Genomic DNA, 23,469 nt, shown 5'->3' on the forward strand with positions numbered 1-23,469 from the left:
AGACCCCCTGGGGTCTGTGGCAGCTGAGTTAGGGCTGCCTCTGTCTACTGACAAAGGACACGATAAATTTGCATTTGGCGACTTGGGGTGCCCCTCCCTGCAGCACGCAGACCTCCCTTCCGGGGCCATTGTTCCACGGACAGCGCCCCTGGAAAGAGAGAGCCCGCGTGTTGGCAGCGTGGCTCTTGTGAGGTGAATGACAAGCATAATTACGTTCTGCTGCAAAAGTGCCAGGGACAGGGATTTATGAGGCTTCTCTGCAGTAGCTGCTCTTCCTTCAGAGTGGGGTTGGGAGGATAAACACAGATGATAAAACAGCCCTCCTCACCTCTGGGGGTGCAGCCAGAGCCTCAGGAGAACCCGAGGGAGCCTCAGCACCTTCACGGGCCCTGCCGACTGGGAGGGCACAGCCCCGCGCTCCAGGAGAGCAGGTGCACAACAGCAGCGCCCAGCCCTCTGCCCAGCTGGGCCCCACTTCCCCGGGGACCCCCACTGTGAGCCTTGGCCCCACCCCTAGTCCGGTCACAGTGCCCACAGCCCTGGCGTGCATCCCACCCTACAGCCGCAACCCCCACCAGCGCCATGCAAAGGGAGCCGTGAGCTTTGGTTGCTGTGGGGTGAGGGGAAGGGACCTGGCCCAGCTCAGACTGCCCACTTCCTGCCTAGGGCCAGAAGCTCAGGCAGAGGCTGCCACCAGCAAAAGGCAGGCACCTGGCCCTCTGCCCCGGCCTCAAGAACTGCCCTGGGCTCCTGAGCTGGTCCCCACCGATGGCTGCTTCTGCAGCTCCCCTAAGTACAAAGGGCAACCCGGGAGCCCCATGAAGTCTGTGCCTTACAGAGGTGGCCTCTGGACAGGGAACATCTGCCACCGAAAAATTTTCTCCCAGCCCCAGGCCTGCAAAGTCCTCCCAACAACCTGAGACAGGTGCTGTCAGCTCAGGAAGGGCGTGTCCTCACAGCCAGCCCCTGCCAGCCCCCTTCAAACTCTGGGAACACAGGTGAGACATAAGTGTCTCACGTCGGAAAAGGCTGACCACGGTGGCTTGGGAGGCCGGGGTGGGACGATCGCTTGAGCCCAGGGGTTCAAGACCAGCCTGGGCAACATGGCAAAACCTCATTTCTAGAAAACAAAAAACAAACAAACAAAAAATTAGCTGGGCGTAGTGGCATGTGCCTGTGGTCCCAGCTACTTAGGAGGCTGAGGTGGGGGAATCACTTGAGCCTGGGAGGCAGAGGTTGCAGTGAGATAAGATCGCACCATTGCACTCCAGGCTGGGTGATAGAGTGAGACTCCATCTCCAAAAAAAAAGAAAAGAAAAGAAAAGAAAGAGATGCAGTGTGGAGGATGACACAGGCCCCAAACCCAGAATAGAGGTGAGACCCCAGCCCTGGACTTGGGCCCGTTCTTGCTGGGGAAGGTGAGGTTGCTGGGCTGCGGGAGCAGAATCGTGAAGGCAGAGCCGGGCTCCTCCCTCCCGAGCACCACCCACAGGTCAGCCCAGCTGGCACATAAAGGAGAGGGAGGGGCCAGGGCACACAGCAGTGTGGGCTCGGTTTGGGACAGGACCCCGAACGCCTGGTCACAGGCAGAGCGAGTCCTGTCAGCACAATGCTGGGCATGTGTGCAAGCTCAGGCCATGCACAAAGCAGCCCCCAGGGCTCAGCTCTCAGCACCCCTTCTGCTTTCCACTTTCCAAGGTCTTCCATCAAAGGGTCAGTCTGAGTCCACCAGGAACTAGGAACTGCGTTGTGCTGGGAGCCAGAAGGGTCTGAGCACAGCCCGCCCCAGCTCCAGGGAAGGAACCTGGCCACGACAGTGGGACCAGGGACACAGGTCTGAAACCGGTCTGCAGGACATGCTGCCGTGTCTGTCCCAGCGCTGCCTTGCCCGGCTGAAGCCCATACTGATCAGTGGAGAGCCCTGGAAAGCCTGGAGAGAAAAGTCGGTTGACCGTGCAAAGCGCCCTCAGCAGCCTCCAGGCTGTGAAGGCGGCCACCAAGCTGCCTGCTTAGCCAGGGGTGCCACCCTGAGGGCATGGCTGGCCTGTGGTGGGACAGGCATCTGCAGAGTGGCAGCCTCCTGTGAGCACAAACTGGCTCTTCTGTGAGTCCCTCTAGATATCCTCAGGCTTGGGGGTGCACCCAACCACACACAGTGAGTGGCCCACAGTCACCTCTGCCTCTGAAGGGACAGAAGGCTGCAGAGGTGCAGAAGGTTGGCAGCTTCTTTCCAGAGTGGCGGGCTGGGAAGTCCAGTGTCTGTCTGAGGGGCTGCTCTGGGCAGAGCCCTGGGACTTCTGCCTCGACACCTTGGGATGCCCTCAACCAGGCTAGCCCTGCCTGGGCTCTGTGACTCCCCAACCCGGCCTGCTTCTGTCCACTTGGCCCCCAGGTCTGCCCCTGGGACTCATGTGCTGACCTGGAGCCTTCTCTGGGCCCAGCACAGGGGCACAGAGTGTGTGTGGCAGCTGAAGCCTCTATACAGACGGGCTGGGGTTTGAGTGTTGAGCAGGAGGGCATGGGCCCTTGGCCAACACCTTGTACTGGCTGCCCCAGATCCCAGAGACCTCCACAGCCACCCCCACACCTCCAGAGCGGCACTTACCCAGGGGTGATGGCAGGCGGGATGACCAGGAGGGCCAGCAGCCGGGCCTGGTGCAGAGCTTCGGCCAGGTGAGTGAGCATGTGGATGAGGCCCCTGCAAGAACCAAGAGGTGGGGTCGGCAGCGCCTGGCACTGAGGCCTCTCCCAGGGTTGTGACACCCACTGCCTCAGGGAGGGGTGGGGCTGGTCCCCAACCTGACACCCTGCAGCAGGGCAGGCGAGGCTGCGAGTCCCTTCGTGGGAACTTCCTATTCATCTCTGGATGTAGCCGCAACAACAGTCTCATGCCCCAATGGGCCCCCCTAGAGTGGGGGCCTGCGCAGTACCCTAGGAACCCCCAGAAAGAGGGGCTCAACCAGAGACAGCCCCACGTGTCCACACACTTCAGACGCCTAAAGACATGGCAGATTAAAAAAAAAAAAAGACACGCCAGGTGAGAAAAGGCCCCCAGCAGGCCCAGGACACTGACCTGAGGGCGGCCGCAGGGCACTCCAAGGGCCACACCTGCCTCGTGTAGCTGAGGGAAGGAGAGGGCAGGGCACTGGGCAGGGGAGGAGACAGGGAGCAGCAATGAGGCCTCCTCTGGCCCCTGGAGTGGAGCAGTGCTCCCCAAGGGACGGCACTAGCCTCCCTCCTAGCATGGCCTGGGAGCAGCCCTCAGGACCCAAGCCTGCCATGTGCACATGCTGGTGCCCATGAGTCTACCCTGCAGGTGGCCTCTTTGCAGAAACTGGCCTGGAGCACATGCTGCTGCAAAGTTGGGTTTCAGGGTGAGGCGTCCACACTGGGCCAGCTCTGGCTGTTACTGAGCATGGGAGACTGTCACTCTTGCGCTGCAGACCGGGGAGCAGCCCCATCTGGGGAGGAGACCCAGACCCACCCCTCAGGGGATGACAGGAGGGCTGAGGGCGGGGCAAGAGCCGGCCTTGCTGGCCTCAGGTCCCGCCCAGCTCCAGCACAAGCCTCTGTGGGGCTCGGTGAGAACCAGGTTAGGTCAGGATGGGGTGACGGTTCCTGAGCCAGTACCCAGAGGTCCTGGTGCTCCTGATGGTGCCAGGACCAGGGCCTGGCACGTGCAACTGCTGCATAGCGGCAGCTCCTGTTTCCCTGACATGGCCCAAATGGGACTGTCATCTTCCAAGCTAAGCCCCCATCAATTCCTGGGTAACTCTGGCCCAGATCATCTGGTGTTAGTTCTGCCGGCTGCAATGCAGGCACAGTCCTTAGCGAGGAGCAGAGTCTTTGGGCAGCCTGTCCTCACGCCTCTGCAGCTGTGTTCACAACTCTATGGGTGCCAGAGGCTGTCACGCACTGTGCCCCACTTAGAGGTGGTGGTCAAGGAGGGTGCTGCCCCCGCCCCTGAAACACCAAAGTGAGCAGAGTAAGCCCTGCCCAGATGCCTGGGGAAGTTGACCCTACCTGGGGGTCTCCTGCCTGGCTCCCAGCCTGTGGGCTTTGAGCTGTCTGCAGGTACCCACAGCTCCCCAGGACAGTGGTGGGATGGCCTTCTTCCAGGGCCACACCAGACCTGAAGGCCAAAAGGTGCCCCCAGTCACTCTGTGAGGGGCCCAGGGAGCCTGGGTGTCCACCTGCAGTCAGGCTGTGTGGCCCAGGTGTACCTGGGCCCCCAGGAGACAACATGGGCCCTGGAGGTGATGTGGGCTGCAGCTACAGTGGTGCAGCATTGCCCGGAGTGCTCCTCACGACAGACCCCTTCATACTCCCAGCTGCTGGCACTAGTGGCTCCGAGCGCCCCATCACAACCCCTCTGGATGTGGGGACAACGGTAAGGGGCTGACTCAGCGCTCAGGAGGGACCAGAGGCAGCAACACCCCTGCCAAGGGCACTGCCAACAAACTGCAGGAAAAGCTGCCCTGAGCCTCTGTACAGGGCCCAGTGCTGGGACCAGAACCTGCTGAGCCCAGCCTTGGGCCTGGCACACTGGGGGCTGAGGTCCAAGTGGTGGTCGGAGGCAGGACTGTGCTGAGGCAGCTCCCAGGCAGCAGAATGCCCAAAGGAATCTGTGGAGCCTGGATACTGCCTGCCCCTGCCATGCTGGCAGCTCCCCACCTTCCTGCAGGAGCCTGGACACGAGGTGCTCACAGGCTGCTCCCACCCGTCCTCGCCTGCCACAGCCACTCCAGCTCGGCAATTCCCCTACTGCCTCCTGCCCTCCCACCCTGACGTTTATGACCCGTCAGGAGCCCTGACACGAGGTTGTCTCAGCACCCTCAGCCTCCACCCCAGACACGAGGCTGTCTCAGTGCCCCCAGGCCACCCCAGACATGAGGTTATCTCCTCAGGAGCCTCTGGGGCTGTCTCACTGCCTACCTAATGCTCTGAAACAGAAATGAGTTACGGCAAATCTCTGATTAATAGACCCGTTCTCCCAGGATGAGTGAGAAGGCTGGAAGCTGGCGGACTCTGTCTCCTGCTGAGACACCCCTCCCCTCAGAGGGTAACGGAAGGTCAGCCCCAGCAGGGTCCTCTGCCCACTGCTCAGCAAGAAGCCCCCCAAGGCAGGGCCTGGGATTGTGCCTCAGCCAGGAACGCAGGCACCTGATCCTCCAGCAGAGCTGGGGCCTCTCAGGGGCTGTGCAGACAACAGGCTCCCCACAGTCTTGGGGACATCCTTACCCCTACTGCAGTGCCCCTCCCAGCCTCCCTCCACGCAGCTCCTTGTCCTCCTGCTGCTGCCAGGCCTCCCAGGAGGAAAGCAGACAGAGGAGCCTCTCGGATACATCCAGTGGGGGGCACACTGAGGGGTGCTGGCTGAGGGAGTGGGATCTGGGCACCGGGATCCAGTGGGGAGCACACTGAGGGGTGCTGGCGGAAGGTGTGGGGGTCTGGGCACCAGGATCCAGTGGGGAGCACACTGAGGGGTGCTGGCGGAGGGTGTGGGGGTCTGGGCACCAGGATCCAGTGGGGGGAGCACACTGAGGGGTGCTGGCGGAGGGTGTGGGGGTCTGGGCACCAGGATCCAGGGGAGCACACTGAGGGGTGCTGGCGGAGGGTGTGGGGGTCTGGGCACCAGGATCCAGTGGGGAGCACACTGAGGGGTGCTGGCGGAGGGTGTAGGGGTCTGGGCACCAGGAAACAGGACTCCAGGGCTCTTCTGGAGCCTGGGCCTGGGAGCAGTTCCAGGAAGAGCCTTGGACTGCTGCCTCCCAGCCAGTGAGTCCCTCAGAGCCTAGTGGGATGAGCGGCGGGGCTGCAGAGGCTGGAGCCGCCCAAAGGGGCAGGACCTGTACCGGCTCCAGGCTGAGGGTCCTCTGAGCCCCTGGGCGGGAATCCTGCCCTACCCCTCATGGGCTCTGCCTCAACAATGTCCCTTCCCTCCCTCAAACTTAAGATCTGTGTGGGGACGCTGCCCCGGGTGGGCAGAGCCTGGACCTGCAGCTCCTCTGCCCACAGCAGCAATGGGATGAAAGTGCCATGGCCGCTGCAGGGGACACCATGGAGCCTGAGCTCAGGCCTGGGCTCTTAAAGCACAACCAGAACTATTTCAGGTGGCAGGGGCGGGGGAGCCGATTCCAGAACCTACGTTTCGCACAGAAGGCTGAAGGGCTGGACAGCTGCCACAGGACTCTGCTGTCCAGGCGCCCGGTGGAGACAGCGCCAGCCTCACTCACTGCAACCAGTGGAGTGAGAGGAAGCCACCTGTCCTGAGCATGTTGAGGACGCCCCCTACCAACATCTTGGGCAGCAGTACTGCCCCCTGCTATCTTGTAGGGCAGTCGTCCACTTTGGCAGAACAGGAAAGGTGGTTGTTTCAGGTGAGTTGGCTGGGCTGCTTGGGCAGGACCAAGGAAGAGCCATTCCTCAGGGCTGTGGCCAGTCCAGTCCAGTCCAGGCGGTGGAGCACTTTCCATCACTCCCTCCAACCCTGGTCAAGTGGCCCACGGGGAGTGGGAACCCGCAAGGGTCATGGGAGGGCTGGGCTCTGATGTGGCAAAAGGAGGCGTGAGGGAGCGCTGTGGCCGCCTCCCAGTGGAGTGGACTGCTGCAGAGCCTGGGGGCCTGGGAGGCATTCCCCAGAGGCCACCATGGCAGTCCACACCATGGGTCCCGGCCATGCTCAGGGACACCCCCAGGAAGGTTCCCCCATGCTCAGTGAGGAGTTTCTGCTTGTGTCCAAGCTCAACCTGCTGTCACCATCTGGGCCATCTTTCTCTTGCCAAGCCCTCATGAATGAGGGTCCTCAAGTTCCTCTGACCACCCAAGAGAGGCATCAGGGCCGGTGCAGCAATGCGTTCAGAGCTGGCTGAGTGCCACAGGCTGCTTCCACTTTTCTGAGCAGGTGTCCATCTTTTGTGTGGCCCCATCCCCACCCCAGGCACAGGGGCTGTGGAAGGAAGGCCCTCCCCAAACCCCTGGTCTTTCCTCCAGCCTCCTACAAACACCAGGGCCAGGAGGTGGGCCCCCTACCACCACCTGTGCCCACTCACACGCGCTTCTGGCTTAGCAGCTGGTTCCAGACCTCCACCACGAAGCCATCAAAATGCTGGTTCTGAAAGAAGCAGTCACAGGTAAGGAGGGCCTGGAGGTCCAGGAGGGAGCAGTGGAAAGACAAGAAGCCCTCCACCTCGGCCCACATGGTCAGGTCGTGGCCTGGTCACTCACAAGGCAAGACCCAAGCCTGGGCTGTATGCCCAGAAGTGCCTGTCTAAAGGAGGAAGTGTGGGGGTCCCAGAGGAACAGGAGTGGAAGGGCCAGTGCTCTCCTGCATCCCGCCCACCCATGTGCCTCCCCCAACTCCACCCCCGGGGCCTGGGGGCTCCCTGACCCCTGCAACCCAGACACACTGGCAGCCAGCAGGGCTGGGTCCCCTCCCAGGAGGGTAGCAGGCAGCTGGGCTTTGCCCAAGGGAAGCACCATGGCCCAGCAGACAGGTCTCCCATGCCTGGGACCTCCAGAGGAACCGTGATCAGGAAAGTGAGCAGCAGCCGGAGCCTGGCTGATGCTGCCTTCCCTGGAAGACGGGGGCCACACCAGAAGGTGCCCAAGAAAGAAGCCAGAAAAGCCGAGTGGAAGCCTCGCGGGAGGCCCAGCCAGACGGCCAGGTGGGACCTGGGGGCTATGCTCAGAGGCTGGAGCAGCACACAGGCCTCACCTTTGCCACCTGGACCACGGTCTTGCTCAGCTCCTCTATCTCATCCTCACTGTCTAAGACATTCCGGAAATCATCGTAAGTCCAGTCCTCAAACAGGAGCCGAGGCACTGCAGTGGCAACAGACACACACAGGGGCCGTGAGTGGGAGATGCTGGAGGCCCCTGCTGCTTGCTGCCTCAAAAGGGCATCCCCTTGGCCTCCAGAGGGAAGTGAGACCAGACAGTGAGGGGCAGGGAGGCCACCTGGAGCAACCACGCGTCCAGAGAGTATGTCCCAGAGCCTCACAGGCTGGGCGGGGGTGGTGGGGAAGGAGCGAGCAGATGCTGAGTCCTGATATCCTGACACCAGCTCCCCACAGGGCTCAGCATGGTAGTGGCCCCACCTTACAGGAGGGAGGCTGGGACAGACTCCAGCTGCTCCAGCTCAGACCTGTCACCCGCTTCTAGCATCCCCCAGAGTCTCTCCCTCAGCAACTCGTACTCTTAATCCACTGCCTCTGAGGTTGCCACTGGACGTGGGGACACATGTGCCCCCATGCCCAGCCATGAGCTACAGGGGCACAGGTGAGCCAGGGTCAGCATCACCCTCAGGCCGAGCCCAGGGCTTGGCCCTAGCTGCCCTGATAGGACTCATCAGGTGAATGAAGGAAAAAATGGAAAGGAGAACAATGAAGGCAATGACACTAGCCAAGGAGGTGCTGGCTTTGGAGGGCCTCAGCCTGTGTGGGGAGGAGACCCCAGGACTCCAGCCAGACCAAGGGCTGTGAATGCCAGGCCAGGGCCAGCCTCATCTCGGAGCAGTCAAAGTAACCTGTGCCGCAGCAGCACAGCTGGGTGATCAGGAACATGTGGAGACCCCAGCGCCCACTTGTCCACCCTCGGAGGTCGTGCCATCAGGGCCTTCACTCCTGGCCTGCCGGACTCACCTATGTGCAGGCCCTTGGCATTCTTCCTGATGGCTCGCATCCACCCTGTGGGACATGGAGGGGACAGTCAACAAAGGGACGTGCGCCCACCGGAAGACCCAGCCTATCTGAGGAGGAAAATGTGGCAGCTGCACCATACGCGATGGGAAGGACAGGGGCGGGGAGGCAGGTGTGAGAACCCACCCCTCCCTGGCCCAGGGCTGGCCCTCCACACTCCCTTTCTGACCCCAACTCTCACCCTTCTGGCCAAGGCCCCCTCCTGACCCTGCAGAGCAGCTCTGAGCTTGCCCTCCCTGAGCTGGGACAGATAAAAGCCTGTGGCCGGCCAGGGGCACAGGCAGCTGCATCCCAGGGCCTGGGGAAGGTCAGGATTTCTCCGAGCTGAAGGATGGCCAGACCCGCCAGGCCCTGACACTGGCCGACACTCCATCACCTCCCCATGGTTCTCTCAGTGTCAGGGAAAACCACTCCTGCTCTCGAAACTCCAAAACTGGCTAACACTTCCCCTGCCATTTCTCTCTGTCCGAGACCAAATGCAAGGTGCGGCCATGTAAACTTGGGCAGATGTCATCAGGATGTGCCATCAGGAGGCAGCCTCTGCCTGAACCCCACCCTCCTCCCTGGCATGGAATGAAAATTGCTGAGAGGGACAGGGGAGGAGAGGCCAATGGCCTGTGCCCTTCACGGCCCAGAGGGCGCCCGAGTCATTGTAGAGCCCGTCCTGCTCATGCTTGTGTGCGGCCCAGAAGAGAAAGGGAAGGTCCACCTCACAGCCACCTGGACCACACAGCAGAGCTGGGCACAACACTCTGAAGCACCAACCTGGCCTTGTAGAGGGTCCCACAGTGGCAACCACCTCAGAAACCCCCTCCACCAGGCCTGCCCTGCTCCACTCCCCTTCCCACTCAGGACACCAGCCCACACCATGGGCCTGCTCTCCAGGCTTGGCCACAAGGAGTGAGGGCATGGGCCTCATGGCCATCACACTCACACACCCGCTGTCTCACACTTAAACATGTCCACACTCACAGTCACATTTAACACTCACAATCTCTTCTCTCCCACATCATCAGTCTCACACACACTCACATTTAAATCACACACTCTCCCATACAGAGACACCCACAAAGAGAGACATACCCACTTACACACACACCCCTGCTCTCACGCTCACACTCTTTTCAGCCTGTGGGGCAAGCACAGTCAAGCAGGAAGGATGAGAACCTTGGTCCACGTCGTGGAGGCCTGTGACCTCAAACATCTCACGGCCACGTCTCTTCAGCTGCAGCCAGACGGGCGAGATCTGTGTGAACTTGCTCCCAAAGACCTTGGTGACATCGTAGCCATGGCTGTTCCACTGGCAAAAGATGGAGACATCAGACGGAGGACGGGTGAGTGAGCGCCTGCCTCACCATGATGCTGTCATTCTGGCGGCTCTGGACATGCCCAGGGCTGGCCAGTGTAGACAGATCTCAGCCTGGACTGACATCAGCTCCTGGCCTGGGGTATCCTTCTCCCACTCTGGACTGCCACTCACAGCCTGGGACCCAGGCCACGACATCCCTTTCACCAAAAGTGACCGGTGCTTGTCTCAAGCCCTGCCCAGAGCTAGTGCACACCACTGCTGCAGGCTGGCAGCTGGGAACAGCAAGAGACGAGGACGCTGGGTGTGAGAACCCACCCCTCCCTGGCTCAGGGTTGGCTCTGCACACCCACTTCCTGACCCCAGACAACCTGAGAGCCCACCGTGGGATTCAGGGGGAACCCACAGAGGTCACCACACCACAGCAAGCCACTGGAGAGACCCTCAAGGCCTTATACTCTGCCATCTCCAGAATGGCACCTCTCCCACTGCAGCCTCACAGCAGTGACAGCCCCAGGAGATCAGAACACAGACCCCCATCACTGACTGGCCAGAAGAGGCCATCGCGGTGCCAGGGCAGCCCGCCTGAGCCTCAGGACCTCCCTCTGCACTGTGAGGGCCCCAACTTACTGGAGTGACATAGCCCAGTACATCTCCAGCAAAGTGTCTGTCCCGGGCCTTTGCTGAGCAGTAGCTGCGATGCTCAAGAACCACGCTCTCAGCTTTGAGATCCGTCACTACCAAACCCCGGTCTTGAACTGGCTTATCTGAAAACTGACTCTGAAATAAAAGGAATGAGAGAAAGCCATCAGTCATCTGTCCTCAGTGTAGAATACAAAACCCCACCCAGCAAACCCTTTCCATTCAGCCAGCAGCCGAGTCTCTGGATCAACACAGTGCTGCTGACCTGGAGACCCTGTACGTAGAGGATCGAGACCACAGCAGGCAATTCAATTCAGAAGGGCTCTGGCTGTCAACAGACACTGGCCGACTGTACAGGGCCTTTCCCACCCTTGCTCTGGGCTGGAAGGCAGGCAGGCAGCCAGACAGCTATGGTGGCTTCCTCCTTGCATGTGAGGGTGGATAGTCTTGCACCAGCTCTGACCACTTTATACCCATCCGGGCACTCCAGGGCCACACACTTTGCTGGACAAGAACATGCCAGGTGGGCTGGGTGCGGTGGCTCACACCTGTAATCCCAGAACTTTGGGAGGCTGAGGCAGGTGGATCACCTGAGGTCAGGAGTTGGAGACCAGTCTGGTCAACATGGTGAAACTCCATCTCTACTAAATATGCAAAAATTAGCCAGGCATGGTGGCAGGCGCCTGTAATCCCAGCTACTCGGGAGGCTGAGGCAGGAGAATCGCTTGAACCTGGGTGGCAGAGGTTGCAGTGAGCCAAGATCGCGCCACTGCACTCCAGCCTGGGCAACAAGAGCGAAACTTCATCTCAAAAAAAAAAAAAAAAGAACATGCCAGGCACACGCCACCATGCTGGCCAACCACTGCCTGCCACCGCCCCCACCAATGCAACCCTGCTGGCCAACCACCGCCTGCCACCGCCCCCACCAATGCAACCCTGCTGGCCAACCACCGCCGGCCACCACCCCCACCAATGCAACCCTGCTGGCCAACCACCGCCTGCCACCGCCCCCACCAATGCAACCCTGCCGGCCAACCACCGCCTGCCACCGCCCCCACCAATGCAACCCTGCCGCCAACCACCGCCTGCCACCGCCCCCACCAATGCAACCCTGCTGGCCAACCACCGCCGCCCCCCCCCACCAATGCAACCCTGCTGGCCAACCACCGCCTGCCACCGCCCCCACCAATGCAACCCTGCTGGCCAACCACCGCCTGCCACCGCCCCCACCAATGCAACCCTGCTGGCCAACCACCGCCTGCCACCGCTCCCACCAATGCAACCCTGCTGGCCAACCACCGCCGGCCACCGCTCCCACCAATGAGAGTCTTTTCCTGCCATGTCACACCTCCCCCTACTCCACCTCTGCTCCCGGAAACCCTCCATCCAGTTATCAACTCGTCTCTTCTGTCCACACTCTGCGGCCTGGCTCAGCCTCCTCTTGACCTCGCCCCAAGGGGCTCCGTGAGAGAGAGATTTCCACTGCATAGTTTATTTGCCCCTAGACAGCACAGAGAGCATCTGCCAATCCAGGACTAGGTCACAGGAACCGTCCTGTGGCAAAGTCTAGCCAGCGGCATGGGGACTGCTAGGACTGAAGGGTGGTTCTATGAGTTTACACCCTTGAACGTGCAATCCCAGGGCCATCCCAGGGGAACGCCCCAAAAAGCATGAGGCAAACACAGCTCAAGGCCATGACAAAGACAGCAAGATGAAGGTGCAGGTGATACAAGCAAGAGGTCGAGGATGGAAACTGGCAACTGGCACATAAAACAAGCTCCATGTGGGGTGAGTGGGGAGGCACCCTACCCTCAAAACTTGGCTCCAGAGGCTGCTCACTCAGAGGCACTGACTGGCCAGAGCCCCAGAACCACGCAGGCCACCCACCAGCTGCGGGCTCATCAGGTGCCTTTGTGAGGAGCCAAGCCCCTCGAGCCTCCTGGCTCACAGGTCCCAGTGGACAGACAGGAGAAGAGGATGATGGATCAGCCCTCAGCCAGGACAGTCGCCTCAAGTCCCCAGGCCACCCCTACCTTCTCCAGCAGCGTCTTTGAGGCGGCTTTTTTGGCATCTGACTTTGACAGCGTAGTGTGAACAGGGCTGCAGGCCAGAGCAAGCCAGAGGAGGTTGAAGAGTGTCCGCATGGTAGGTATGTCACAGGAGGGTCCAACCTCGGGGTCCAGAGGGCTGCAGGGAGAACAGAGCACATTCAAACAACCAGTAGAGAGAGGCAGCACATGGGCAACCCCTCTGCTGAGGGGGCCACTTTCTCCTAACAGGGCCTGGGTCCTCATGGCACTGGGCGAGGCCTTGGCCACTGGGACAGAGCCCTGCCCTGGACCAGCCCTGGTGGCCAGAGTCCATTCTCCAGTACTCCTGGGCCTCCTGACTGAGCCACCAGTTCCTCCCAGACACCCAGAAAAGAGCTTCCTCACCATCAGCCACAGAGCCCTACCCTCACAGTCCAAGGCCGCCCTGACCACCACTAGCCATCTAGGAGAGCATGGGTCCCCACCTCCTCCTTCAAATCCAAAGAAAGCCAAACCATGGTAGGGCTTAAGTGTAAAATAATGAAGTCACAAGCTGGGCCATGTGGTGGCTCACACCTGTAATTCCAACACTTTGGCAGACTGAAGTGGGAAGATAACTTGAGCCCAGGAGTTCGAGACCAGCCTGGGCAACATAGTGAGATCCTACAAAAATTAAATATTTGGGCCGGGTGCAGTGGCTCACACCTGTAATCCCAACACTTTGGGAGGCTGAGGCAGGCGGATCACCTGAGGTCAGGAATTCGTGATCAGCCTAACCAACATGGTGAAACCCCATCTCTACTAAAAACACAAAAATTAGCTGGGTGTGGTGGTGTGCACCTGTAGTCCCAGCTACTCAGGAGGCTGAGGCAAGAGAATTGCTTGAACCCAGGAGGCAGAGGTTGCAGTGAGCCGAGATCGCACCACTGCACTCCAGCCTGGGGACAGAGCAAGACTCCATCTCAGAAAAAAAAAAAAAAACAAAAATCGTAGACTCAGAGAAGCCTATGATAATGATGACGATGGTGGTGATGCCACATAAGTACTAAGATAAAATACAGGTACCCATTTATGCAATCTCAGGGTAGAGAAGGCTTTTCCAGCTCTATGAGCACTGGGAGAGATAAGGAAAGAAAACACCACTAAAGTAGAACTACATACAAATGTAAGACTTTCATTCAGGAAATAAAGAAGGAAATGTGAAGACAAATAATAAACCAAAGAATATTTGGAACATACTTGACAATAGTTTTCTACCCATAATCTATTCATAACATGCAAATAAATCTCACAAATCAAGAAAAGACACTTGAATAAAAAATGTCCTGGCTGGGCGCAATGACTCATACCTGTAATCCCAGCACTTTGGGACGCCAGGCGGGCGGATCATGAGGTCAGGAGATCGGGGCCATCCTGGCCAACAAGGTGAAACCCTGTCTCTACTAAGATACAAAAAATTAGCCGGGTGTGGTGGTGCACGCCTGTAGTCCGAGCTACTCAGGAAGCTGAGGCAGGGGAATCACTTGAACCTGGGAGGAGGAGGTTGCAGTGAGCCGAGATTGCGCTACTGCACTCCAGGGTAGTGACATAGCAAGACTCCAACTGAAAAAAAAAAAAAAGTCCCACAGCCGGGCGCAGTGGCTCACACCTGTAATCCTAGCATTTTGGGAGACTGAGGTGGGTGGATCACCTGAGGTCGGGAGGTGGAGACCAGCGTGGCCAATGTGGTGAAACCTCGTCTCTATTAAATTACAAAAATTAGCCAGGCGTGGTGGCGGGCACCGCAATCCCAGCTACCCAGGAGGCTGAAGCAAGAGAATTCTTGAAACTGGGAGGCGGAGGTTGTGGTGAGCCAAGATCTTGCCACTGCACTCCAGCCTGGGCGACAGAGTGCGACTCCATCCCCCCAAAAAAATGTCTCACTATAAAAATATCAGATGAAGCCGGGCGTGGTGGCTCAAGCCTGTAATCCCAGCACTTTGGGAGGCTGAGACGGGCGGATCACTAGGTCAGGAGATCGAGACCATCCTGGCTAACACGGTGAAACCCCATCTCTATTAAAAAATACAAAAAATTAGCCAGGTGAGGTGGCGGGTACCTGTAGTCCCAGCTACTCGGGAGGCTGAGGCAGGAGAATGGCGTAAAACCGGGAGGCGGAGCTCGCAGTGAACTGAGATCCGGCCACTGCACTCCAGCCTGGGCTACAGAGCGAGGCTCTATCTCAAAAAAAAGAAAAAAGAAAAAAAAAATCAGATGAAAAGAGGTATAACACAGAGACACCCAGAGCCCCAGAAATGAGCAGCTTAGCCTGATTAGCGACAAAGAACCGAACAAACCATGAAATAAGACGGCATCTCCACCCGCTCTATGAAGAAGTGAAAACAATGATGCTATCACAGGACCTGGACAACAGTGACTCTGCTGAGCTGTTAGTGGAAATTCAAGTTGAAAAAGCTTTTTTTATGACAATCTGGTCATGAATATACTTTGCAACATGCATTTCCTTTTTTACTTATTTTTGTTATTTTGTTTTTTCTTTTTCCAACATGCATTTCCTTTCTTTCACAAATTCCACATTGGGGGAATTTCTTTTTCTTTTTTTTTCTTTTGAGATGGAGTCTTGCTCTGTCTTCCAGGCTGGAGTGCAGTGGCACGATCTCGGCTCACTGCAACCTCCGTGTCCTAGGTTCAAGTGATTCTCATACCTCAGCCTCCTGAGTAGCTGGGATTACAGGCGTGTGCCACCACATCTGGCTAGTTTTTATATTTTTAGTAGAGATGGGGTTTCGCCTTGTTGGCCAGGCTGGTCTCAAGCTCCTGGCCTCCAGTGATCCGCCTGCCTCCCAAAATGAGCCACCATCCCCAGCCATGGGGGATTTTCCACGTATGTAGAAAACATGAGGATGTTCACGGACGTGGCTCTCCCAGATGCTGGAACACAGACAGGCATGGCCATGCTCGTGATGTGCCAGTCAATGAAGACGCTACAAAGCAGCACTTACACAGTGCAGTCCCACAGAGAAAGCATGTAGGGAGGGGTGCTAAAAATCAAATGATGTGCCCTTAAGGTGGAAGCTTAAGAAACAAAACAAAAAAGTAGCCCAGGAGCGGGGGCTCATGCTCCACTTTGGGAGGCCAAGGCGAGTGGATCCCCTGAGGTCGGGAGTTCGAGACCAGCCTGACCAACATGGAGAAACCCCGTCTCTACTAAAAATACAAAATTAGCTGGGTGTGGTGGTGCATGCCTGTAATCCCAGCTACTCAGGAGGCTGAGACAGGATAATCACTTGAACCCAGGAGGCGGCCGGGCGCAGTGGCTCAAGCCTGTAATCCCAGCACTTTGGGAGGCCGAGATGGGCGGATCACGAGGTCAGGAGATCGAGACCATCCCAACATAGGCTAACATGGTGAAACCCCGTCTCCACTAAAAAATACAAAAAACTAGCCGGGCGAGATGGCGGGCGCCTGTAGTCCCCGCTACTCGGGAGGCTGAGGCAGAAGAATGGCGTGAACCCGGGAGGCGGAGCTTGCAGTGAGCTGAGATCCGGCCACTGCACTCCAGCCTGGGCGACAGAGCGAGGCTCCGTCTCAAAAAAAAGAAAAAAGAAAAAAAAAAAATTGAACCCAGGAGGCAGAGGTTGCGGTGAGCCGAGATCGCGCAACGGCACTCGAGTCTGGGCAACAGAAGCAAAAACTCCATCTCAAAAAAAAAAGGAACAAAACAAAAAATAAACGAGCAGGCTATCTGGAATTACTGGTCATTCTGTTTCTCCTCTTCTGCTTTATCTGTATCTTCTGGTCTTCCTGCACTAAACTTTTATTATACTGTTTACTTTTAGGTTCTACGGACTACCAACAAATGTGATTCTACTTTCTGGCTGGGCGCTGTGGCTCAAGCCTGTAATCCCAGCACTCTGGGAGGCCGAGACAGGCAGATCACAAGGTCAAGAGATCGAGACGATCCTGGCTAACATGGTGAAACTCCATCTCTACTAAAAATACAAAAAATTAGTCGGGCATGGTGGCGGGCGCCTGTAGTCTCAGCTACTTGAGAGGCTGAGGCAGGAGAATGGTGTGAATCTGGGAGGCGGAGCTTGCAGTGAGCCAAGATAGCGCCGTCTTGAAAAAAAAAAAAAAGTGATTCTACTTTCCATCTTTCACTGGGGTTGGGGGCAGCAGCAGGGGGAGCTGAACAACTACCATAGCCCAGCCAGGCTGTTAGTCCTTCATGAAGCTTCGGGACACTGCTGGGAAGAAGTTCTTGGCTAGTTTCACAGCTCTGGCAGCACAGACCCCTCTAGACCAGCTGAGGGGCCCACACAGCCTGGGCAGAGACAGAGACCTGAAAGGTGGGGAGCTCAGCCTAACCCACTACCCGGCAAGTGGGCACATGGCCTTCCCCTCGGGTCACAGGCTCCTGAGGATATGGGAGCTCAGGCCCAAGAGGCTCCGGGAAGCCCAGCCAGGCAGGTGCACCTGTCAGAAGATGCTGCCAGAGCCAGGCCTACCATAGTGCCTACCCTCCTACCCAAAAGACTTCCTGGCCAGGAACCCGTTTTCACTCCCTCTGAAACCGTCCCCTTGACCCGCTTCCTTCTGCAGAGGCACACACTGTCCCACTTTGCCCTGTCTCTTCCCTGGGTGAGACTGGTGCTCCTGGTGCAGACTGAGGGGACTGTGGCTGCCCCCGGGCAGGGATTTTGCATGCTTTGGTACCCAATACACCCACAACACACCTGCGTGGGAAGAACACAGTCCTAGAGCAAGGTCAACCAGTGAAGCTCCCCCACCTAGGAGGCAGGGAGCCACAAGACAGCCTGACCTGCACGCTTATGGGGAGTTAGGAAGGGAACTCACAGGGCAAGCACAGCAGCACCTGGTACATGGAGCCACAGGCAAAGCAGTGAGTGCTTGAACAGCCACGGCAGTTCCCAGGGCTGTGCAGAGGGAATAAGAAGGCCCAGGCACAGATCACCACCCTGTGCCCCAACGCCCAACCTCTCCAGCCCCTCTCCTCAGTGACATCCCAGAATCACAACCAAGGGCAGCAGCCTGCTGTCACCTGCCCCTAGCCCCACTATCTTTCTGCTGCAGCTGAGGCTTGGTCTGAGTCAGCAACAGCCCCAGGGAAGGAGGAGAGGGTTCTGGCCGTGGCACAGGGAAGACGGCCCAGAATCACTTGCCTGGCCAGGCTGAAATGGCGGCTGCCTCAGTTCCCAAGCACCCAGTCTTTGACCCCAGCCCATTCCATGACCACTGGCTCCTTCTCTGTCTTCTGGGTGGAAATCTGGGTCAGGGACGAAGGAAAGGAAGGAAAAACCAAATGGGTGGTTCTCCAGGGGACTGGCTCAGGAGTAATTTGAGGGCACACTCAGGTACGAAATGACCAACCACTATGGGGCTGGGTCTCTGCCCCTACCTGCCGTCCTGCAGATCTGAAACAGGGCCACTGTCCACCCACCTAGAGGCCCCTCTGCCTATGACCTCCCTGCCCCCCAACCTATGATTTCACACTTCAGGGAAGGAAGAGGAAAGGGTGGAAGAGGAAGAGTCCTGTCAGCATGTGTCCAGCAGAGGGGGCACTAGGAGAACCTGACTGAGCACCAGGCCAGGGCCGGTACTGCCCCTGTCCACTCACACTCAGCTTGCCAGCTGAGCGATGAAGTGCTCGGATACAGGCTGCTCACAAATGCTGGGCTGCTTCTCTGACTTGCCATGGAACTTTCCAGACAACTGCCCCAAGGAGATGGTGTGTGTGATGTGTGAGGGATGCTCACACTGCAACCAGGTCCTTGTCTGGGCTTTGGTACCTCCCGGGCTCCCCACTGCTCACCGGCCGCTCTGCTCTGAGGCCTGTGAGGACACTCTCCATCATGCTCTTCATGTAACACAGACTCCCAGGCTCGCACACACTTTGTTCCTGCATCAAAACGTGTTTCTTCCCCAAATGCCAATGACCTTCCCTTGGGCAGAACGGCCCCGCACACAAAGGGAATGTGGGGTGTTATGGAGAGGCACAGGCCCCGACCCTGGTCACCCAAAGCGGTCCCAGAAATCATTCTGTAACAAGCTAAGGTGGAGCGCTACTGCTCCCACTTTCCTGCACTCCCAGTCCGTAGGTCCAGGACCTCCTCGGTGGTGTTGATGGAAAGGATGGGAGTCACAGCAGTGGCTTTCCAATGCTTTTCATGGAGACCAGCAGTAAGAAATGCCCTTTGGCTGAGGCAGGAGATTGGCGTAAACCCGGGAGGCGGAGCTTGCAGTGAGCTGAGATCTGGCCACAGCACTCCAGCCCGGGTGACAGAGCGAGACTCCGTCTCAAAAAAAAAAAAAAAAAAAAAGAAATGCCCTTTACATCACAGCCCAGCACACGTGTATGTCATGTGTGCACATGCGTAAAGCCACAGCAGCCAATCAGAGCTAACTCCATTCTGTGATGGACACACTGACAACTCCTATTCTATTGTGTTTTGAAGAACTGGTGCATGGTGGCTCCAGCCTGTGACCCTAGCACTTTGGGAGGCCAAGAGTTCTTGACTGGTTTTGGCAACAAAGCAAGACCTGGTCTCTACAAAAAATATTTTTCTGCTGGGCGGATCACCGCATCAGGAGTTCAAGACCAGCCTGGCCAACATGGTGAAACCCAATCACTAAAAAAGATTTAAAAAAAGCCTGTAATCCCAGCACTTTGGGTGCAGACGGGCGGATCACGAGTCAGAAGATCGAGACCACCTGTTAACACGGTCCTCGTCTCTAGCTAGGTGGCGGGCGCCTGTAGTCCCAGCTACTCGGGAGGCTGAGGCAGGAGAATGGCGTAAACCCGGAAGCGGAGCTTGCAGTGAGCTGAGATCGCACCACTGCACTCCAGCCTGGGGGACAGACGAGACTCCGTCTCAAAAAAAAAAAAAAAAAAAAAAAAAAAAAAAAAAAAAGATTTAAAAAATTAGCTGGGTGCAGTGGTGTGCACCTGTACTCCCAGCTACTCGGGAGGCTGAGGCAGAAGAATCCCTTAAACCCAGAAGCGGAGGTTGCAGTGAGCTGAGATCGCACCACTGCACTCCAGCCTGGGCGACAGGGTGAGACTTTGCCTTAAAAAAAAAAATTCTTAGCTGGGTGCGCTGGGGCACACCTGTGGTCCCAAGTAGCTAGGAGGCTCAGAGATAGCACAGGAAGTCGAGGGGGACGGGCGGGCGGGTCACCCTCCAGTTCGGACAGTCAGCAATGGAAGCTTCAAGGTTTGCGGCTAAACCAAGGGTGGGATCCGGTCTGACGCGCCCGCCTTTCACGGGGACCGCGTACCCCTCACTGGGAGGGCAGCCCGCCTGGAGCCCTCCTGCCGCTGCTCCCCCTGGGGGTCCTGGGGACCCAATGGCCACCACTTTGCCACACGAGCCGCGCGCTCACACACTCCTCACCCGCCGGCCACATCCCGTCTGCGCACTCAGGCCCCTTCCACCAGCGCGCCTCGCTCTCAGGCTCGCTCGCCCTAGCGCACGCGCTCCACCTCCCACTCGCGGTTCCCCCGACACGCGGCCCCGTCCACACTCGCCCTCCACCCCCGCCCTCGCTCACCCTCGCACTCACAGCAACCTTCTCTCACCCTCGTTCACCCTCGCCCTCACACCCTCTCACACGCCCCCTCACACACTCGCTCTCACGCGCCCGCGCGGCGTCGCTCGCGACCCCACGCCCGTCCCGCCCGGGGCCGAACCTCGCTGCCCGGCGCGCCCACTTCGCGAAAGGGAAACTGAGGCCGTGCAAGGAGGAAGAGCAGGTCCTGGCCGCCGCGGGGCTCACCTGCATGTCAGGGAGGCCTGACGGCCACACACTCACAGCCGGAAGACGCTCCAGCGCGCCGGAAGTCCCGCCCCAGGCGCCCGCGCGCCGCCGCCGCGCACGGCATGCTGGGACGGAGAGGGGCTGGGCCGGGAGTGGGGGCGGGCCGGGTGGGGGCGGGCCGGGGCGGGGCCGGAGCCCGGGCCAGGCGCGTTCACTTTGAGCCCCTCTAGTGCTCGCGCTGTAGCCGGCTCCCAGGTTCCCCGCCCAGGGGGCACTAGGTTCCCAGCGCCACGGCTCCTGGGCAGTCCTGGTGCCCACGGCGTGGGGCCGCACGGGGCCTCGGGCTCCAGGGCCTCTGCCCTGCTGGGCGGTGCTGGGAGAACCCCGCGGTGGGCTCCGCCCCGGCACACTCCTCCCGGGACCCGGAGTGCCCCCAGCCGCCTCCTGGGTGGGCCATCTCCATCCCCAGGCCGATGGCGCCCGAGACGCAGTCTCCAGCGGGGACGGCCCGAAACGCGCGCCTTCTCGGTCCGCAGCCCCGCCTTGCACATTGCACAAGCCGGAGCCCCGGGAGGCAAACCGAGTTCCCGACTCAGCCGCTCGTGCTTGGATGAACGCGCGCGTGGCCAGCACTTTCGGTAACCGCGCATTCTACTCGGCACAGGCTGTCCGACCGCCACACCCAGCCCTAGCCGTTCCCAGCGCAGTTTCCTGCAGAAAACCGCACGGCCGGGCCCCACCCTGCCCCGCTCTGCCGTTCCCGGGGCGCGCGTGGGCTCCGAGACACCCTACACGGCTGCTTCCCCATTTCTGCGGCTTGGGAGCTTTCTCCTTAAACTAAGCTTTGTTCTTTCTAGTCACGTTTCCTTCTTTCCCTTCCCGGTATTTTCTGCCAGCTGACGCCCTCGCCTTTCCTAGGGGCTGGGGGCTGCATGCAGTGCGAGGCACGTCCCCCACCAGCTGTGGGCTTTCACCCAGCTCAGCACTCGCTCTCAGCAAACGGCTTGGATGGTGGCCTGACACCTGAGCTTTGGGGGTGAAGACCTAAAGTCGGCAGAGCTCTGGAAAGGGTCGCAGTAAGCTATGGCAGGTGTCTTCAGGGACATATGCGCAGTCCTCGCAATGCTAAGGAGGCCATGCAACTTCTCTTAGGAAAGGCGCTTAGCCATTTTAGGATCACATTGAGGTCAGAGGTCTTTGGCGCTAAAGAATTGCAGAATCGATCGGGAGCCACCGCCTTTAATCCCAGCACTGGCCGGGCGCGGTGGCTCACGCCTGTAATCCCAGCACTTTGGGAGGCCGAGACGGGCGGATCACGAGGTCAGGAGATCGAGACCATCCTGACTAACACGGTGAAACCCCGTCTCTACTAAAAATACAAAAATTAGCCGGGCGCGGTGGCGGGCGCCTGTAGTCCCAGCTACTCGGGAGGCTGAGGCAGGAGAATGGCGGGAACCCGGGAAGGCGGAGCTTGCAGTGAGTGGAGATCGCGCCACTGCACTCCAGTCTGGGCGACAGAGCGAGACTCCGTCTCAAAAAAAAAAAAATAATAATAATAATCCCAGCACTTTGGGAGGCCAAGGCGGGTGGATCACTTCAGGTCAGGAGTTCGAGACCAGCCTGGCCAACATGGTGAAACCCTGTCTCTACTAAAAATACAAAAATTAGTCAGGCATGGTGGCGCATGCCTGTAATCCCAGCTACTGGGGAGGCTGAGGCAGGAGAATTACTTGAACCTGGGAGGCAGAGGTTGCAGGGAGCAGAGATCACTCTGCACTCCAGCTTGGGTGATAAAGTAAGACTCAGCCTCAAAAAAAAAAAAAAAAAAAAAAAAAGAATTGCAGAATCTACTTAGGGTTCACTCTGGGCCAGAACTACAGACCCCAAGAGCAGATGGGAGGATAGGAAGCCCCCAGCTAGGCCCCTCTGCAGAGCTCCCACCGGGTCGGGTTCCTGGGGGAGTCTTGTCAGTTGCCAGCACAAAGTGGTCTGCCTCCCAAACTGCATAGTTTGTGCCAATGGGCCCTGTGTACCTGGATTGAAAACTGACTTCTTTAGGTGGGCACCCATCTTTTAGCCTCAGGAAGATGTTTAATGAGACATACCAAGGTTTAAGAGACTCAGAACCAAAGTGTTAGCATTCCTGTATTAAGTGAAACTTGAACACATTTCGTATTTTATGTTTTTGGAACATCTAAGATAACTTGCAGTTCACCACGTTTACACTTTGAATCTGTTAACTTGTATGAGTTTTTAGCTGGGTGTAGTGGCTGACCCCTGTAATCCCAATGCTTTGGGAGGCCAAGGCAGGAAAATCGCCCCCACTCCAAAAAAAAGTATTACAATGAAACAGGGTTTCACTCTGTCACTCAGGCTGGAGTGCAGTGGATCATGGTTCACTGCAGCCTCCATCTCCTAGGCTTAAGCAATCCTCCTGCCTCGGCCTCCCCAAATGCTGGAATTATAGACATAAGCCACCTCACTACGCCAATGCATGAGTTACTGAAGCGCCCAAGATTCTGTTGTCAACTCAGACAACCTAAAGCATGCAAAAAACCTAAAGCATACAAAAAGGAGTGAAAAGAGACTTCATTTATAAATTGTTTGAAATGTTGAAAATTGCTTAATTGAGTTTGTAGATGGGACCAAATATTATGCAGAAGCCCCTTTAAAGTGGCCACAGGCCGGGCGGGGTTGCTCACACCTGTAATCCCAGCACTTTGGGAGGCCGAGGTGGGCGGATTGCCTGAGCTCAGGAGTTCGAGACCAGCCTGGGCAACATCTCTACTAAAATACAAAAAATTAGCTGGGCTTGGTGATAGGCACCTATAGTCATAGCTACTTGGGAGGCTGAGGTGTGAGAATCGCTTGAACCGGGGAGGTAGAGAATGCAATGAGCCAAGGTTGAGCCACTGCACTCCAGCCTGGGCAACAGAGTAAGAATGTTTAAAAAAAAAAAAAAAAGGCTGGGCACAGTGGCACATGCCTGTATTGCCAGCATTTTGGGAGGCCA

At 58.1% G+C, this 23,469-nt stretch overlaps 2 protein-coding genes across 11 annotated transcripts in view; both read right to left on the reverse strand.

The window, feature by feature from the left end:
• Positions 1-20,328, reverse strand: part of CHID1 (chitinase domain containing 1) — a 42,225-nt gene extending 21,897 nt beyond the window's left edge. Inside the window, exons 1-8 of the mRNA XM_050757913.1 lie at positions 20,278-20,328; positions 12,681-12,834; positions 10,636-10,785; positions 9,867-9,999; positions 8,643-8,687; positions 7,718-7,824; positions 7,053-7,114; positions 2,606-2,698 (exon numbers count right to left, since the gene is read on the reverse strand). Coding sequence (XP_050613870.1) covers positions 2,606-2,698; positions 7,053-7,114; positions 7,718-7,824; positions 8,643-8,687; positions 9,867-9,999; positions 10,636-10,785; positions 12,681-12,791 — 701 coding nt within the window. The 5' untranslated portion in view covers positions 12,792-12,834; positions 20,278-20,328. The remainder of the gene's footprint in view (positions 1-2,605; positions 2,699-7,052; positions 7,115-7,717; positions 7,825-8,642; positions 8,688-9,866; positions 10,000-10,635; positions 10,786-12,680; positions 12,835-20,277) is intronic.
• POLR2L (RNA polymerase II, I and III subunit L) overlaps positions 1-23,469 on the reverse strand; it is a 627,758-nt gene that overhangs the window by 52,657 nt on the left and 551,632 nt on the right. The window lies entirely within an intron of this gene.

The sequence above is a fragment of the Macaca thibetana genome, chromosome 14, assembly GCF_024542745.1.
Source record: "Macaca thibetana thibetana isolate TM-01 chromosome 14, ASM2454274v1, whole genome shotgun sequence".
NCBI lineage: Eukaryota > Metazoa > Chordata > Mammalia > Primates > Cercopithecidae > Macaca > Macaca thibetana.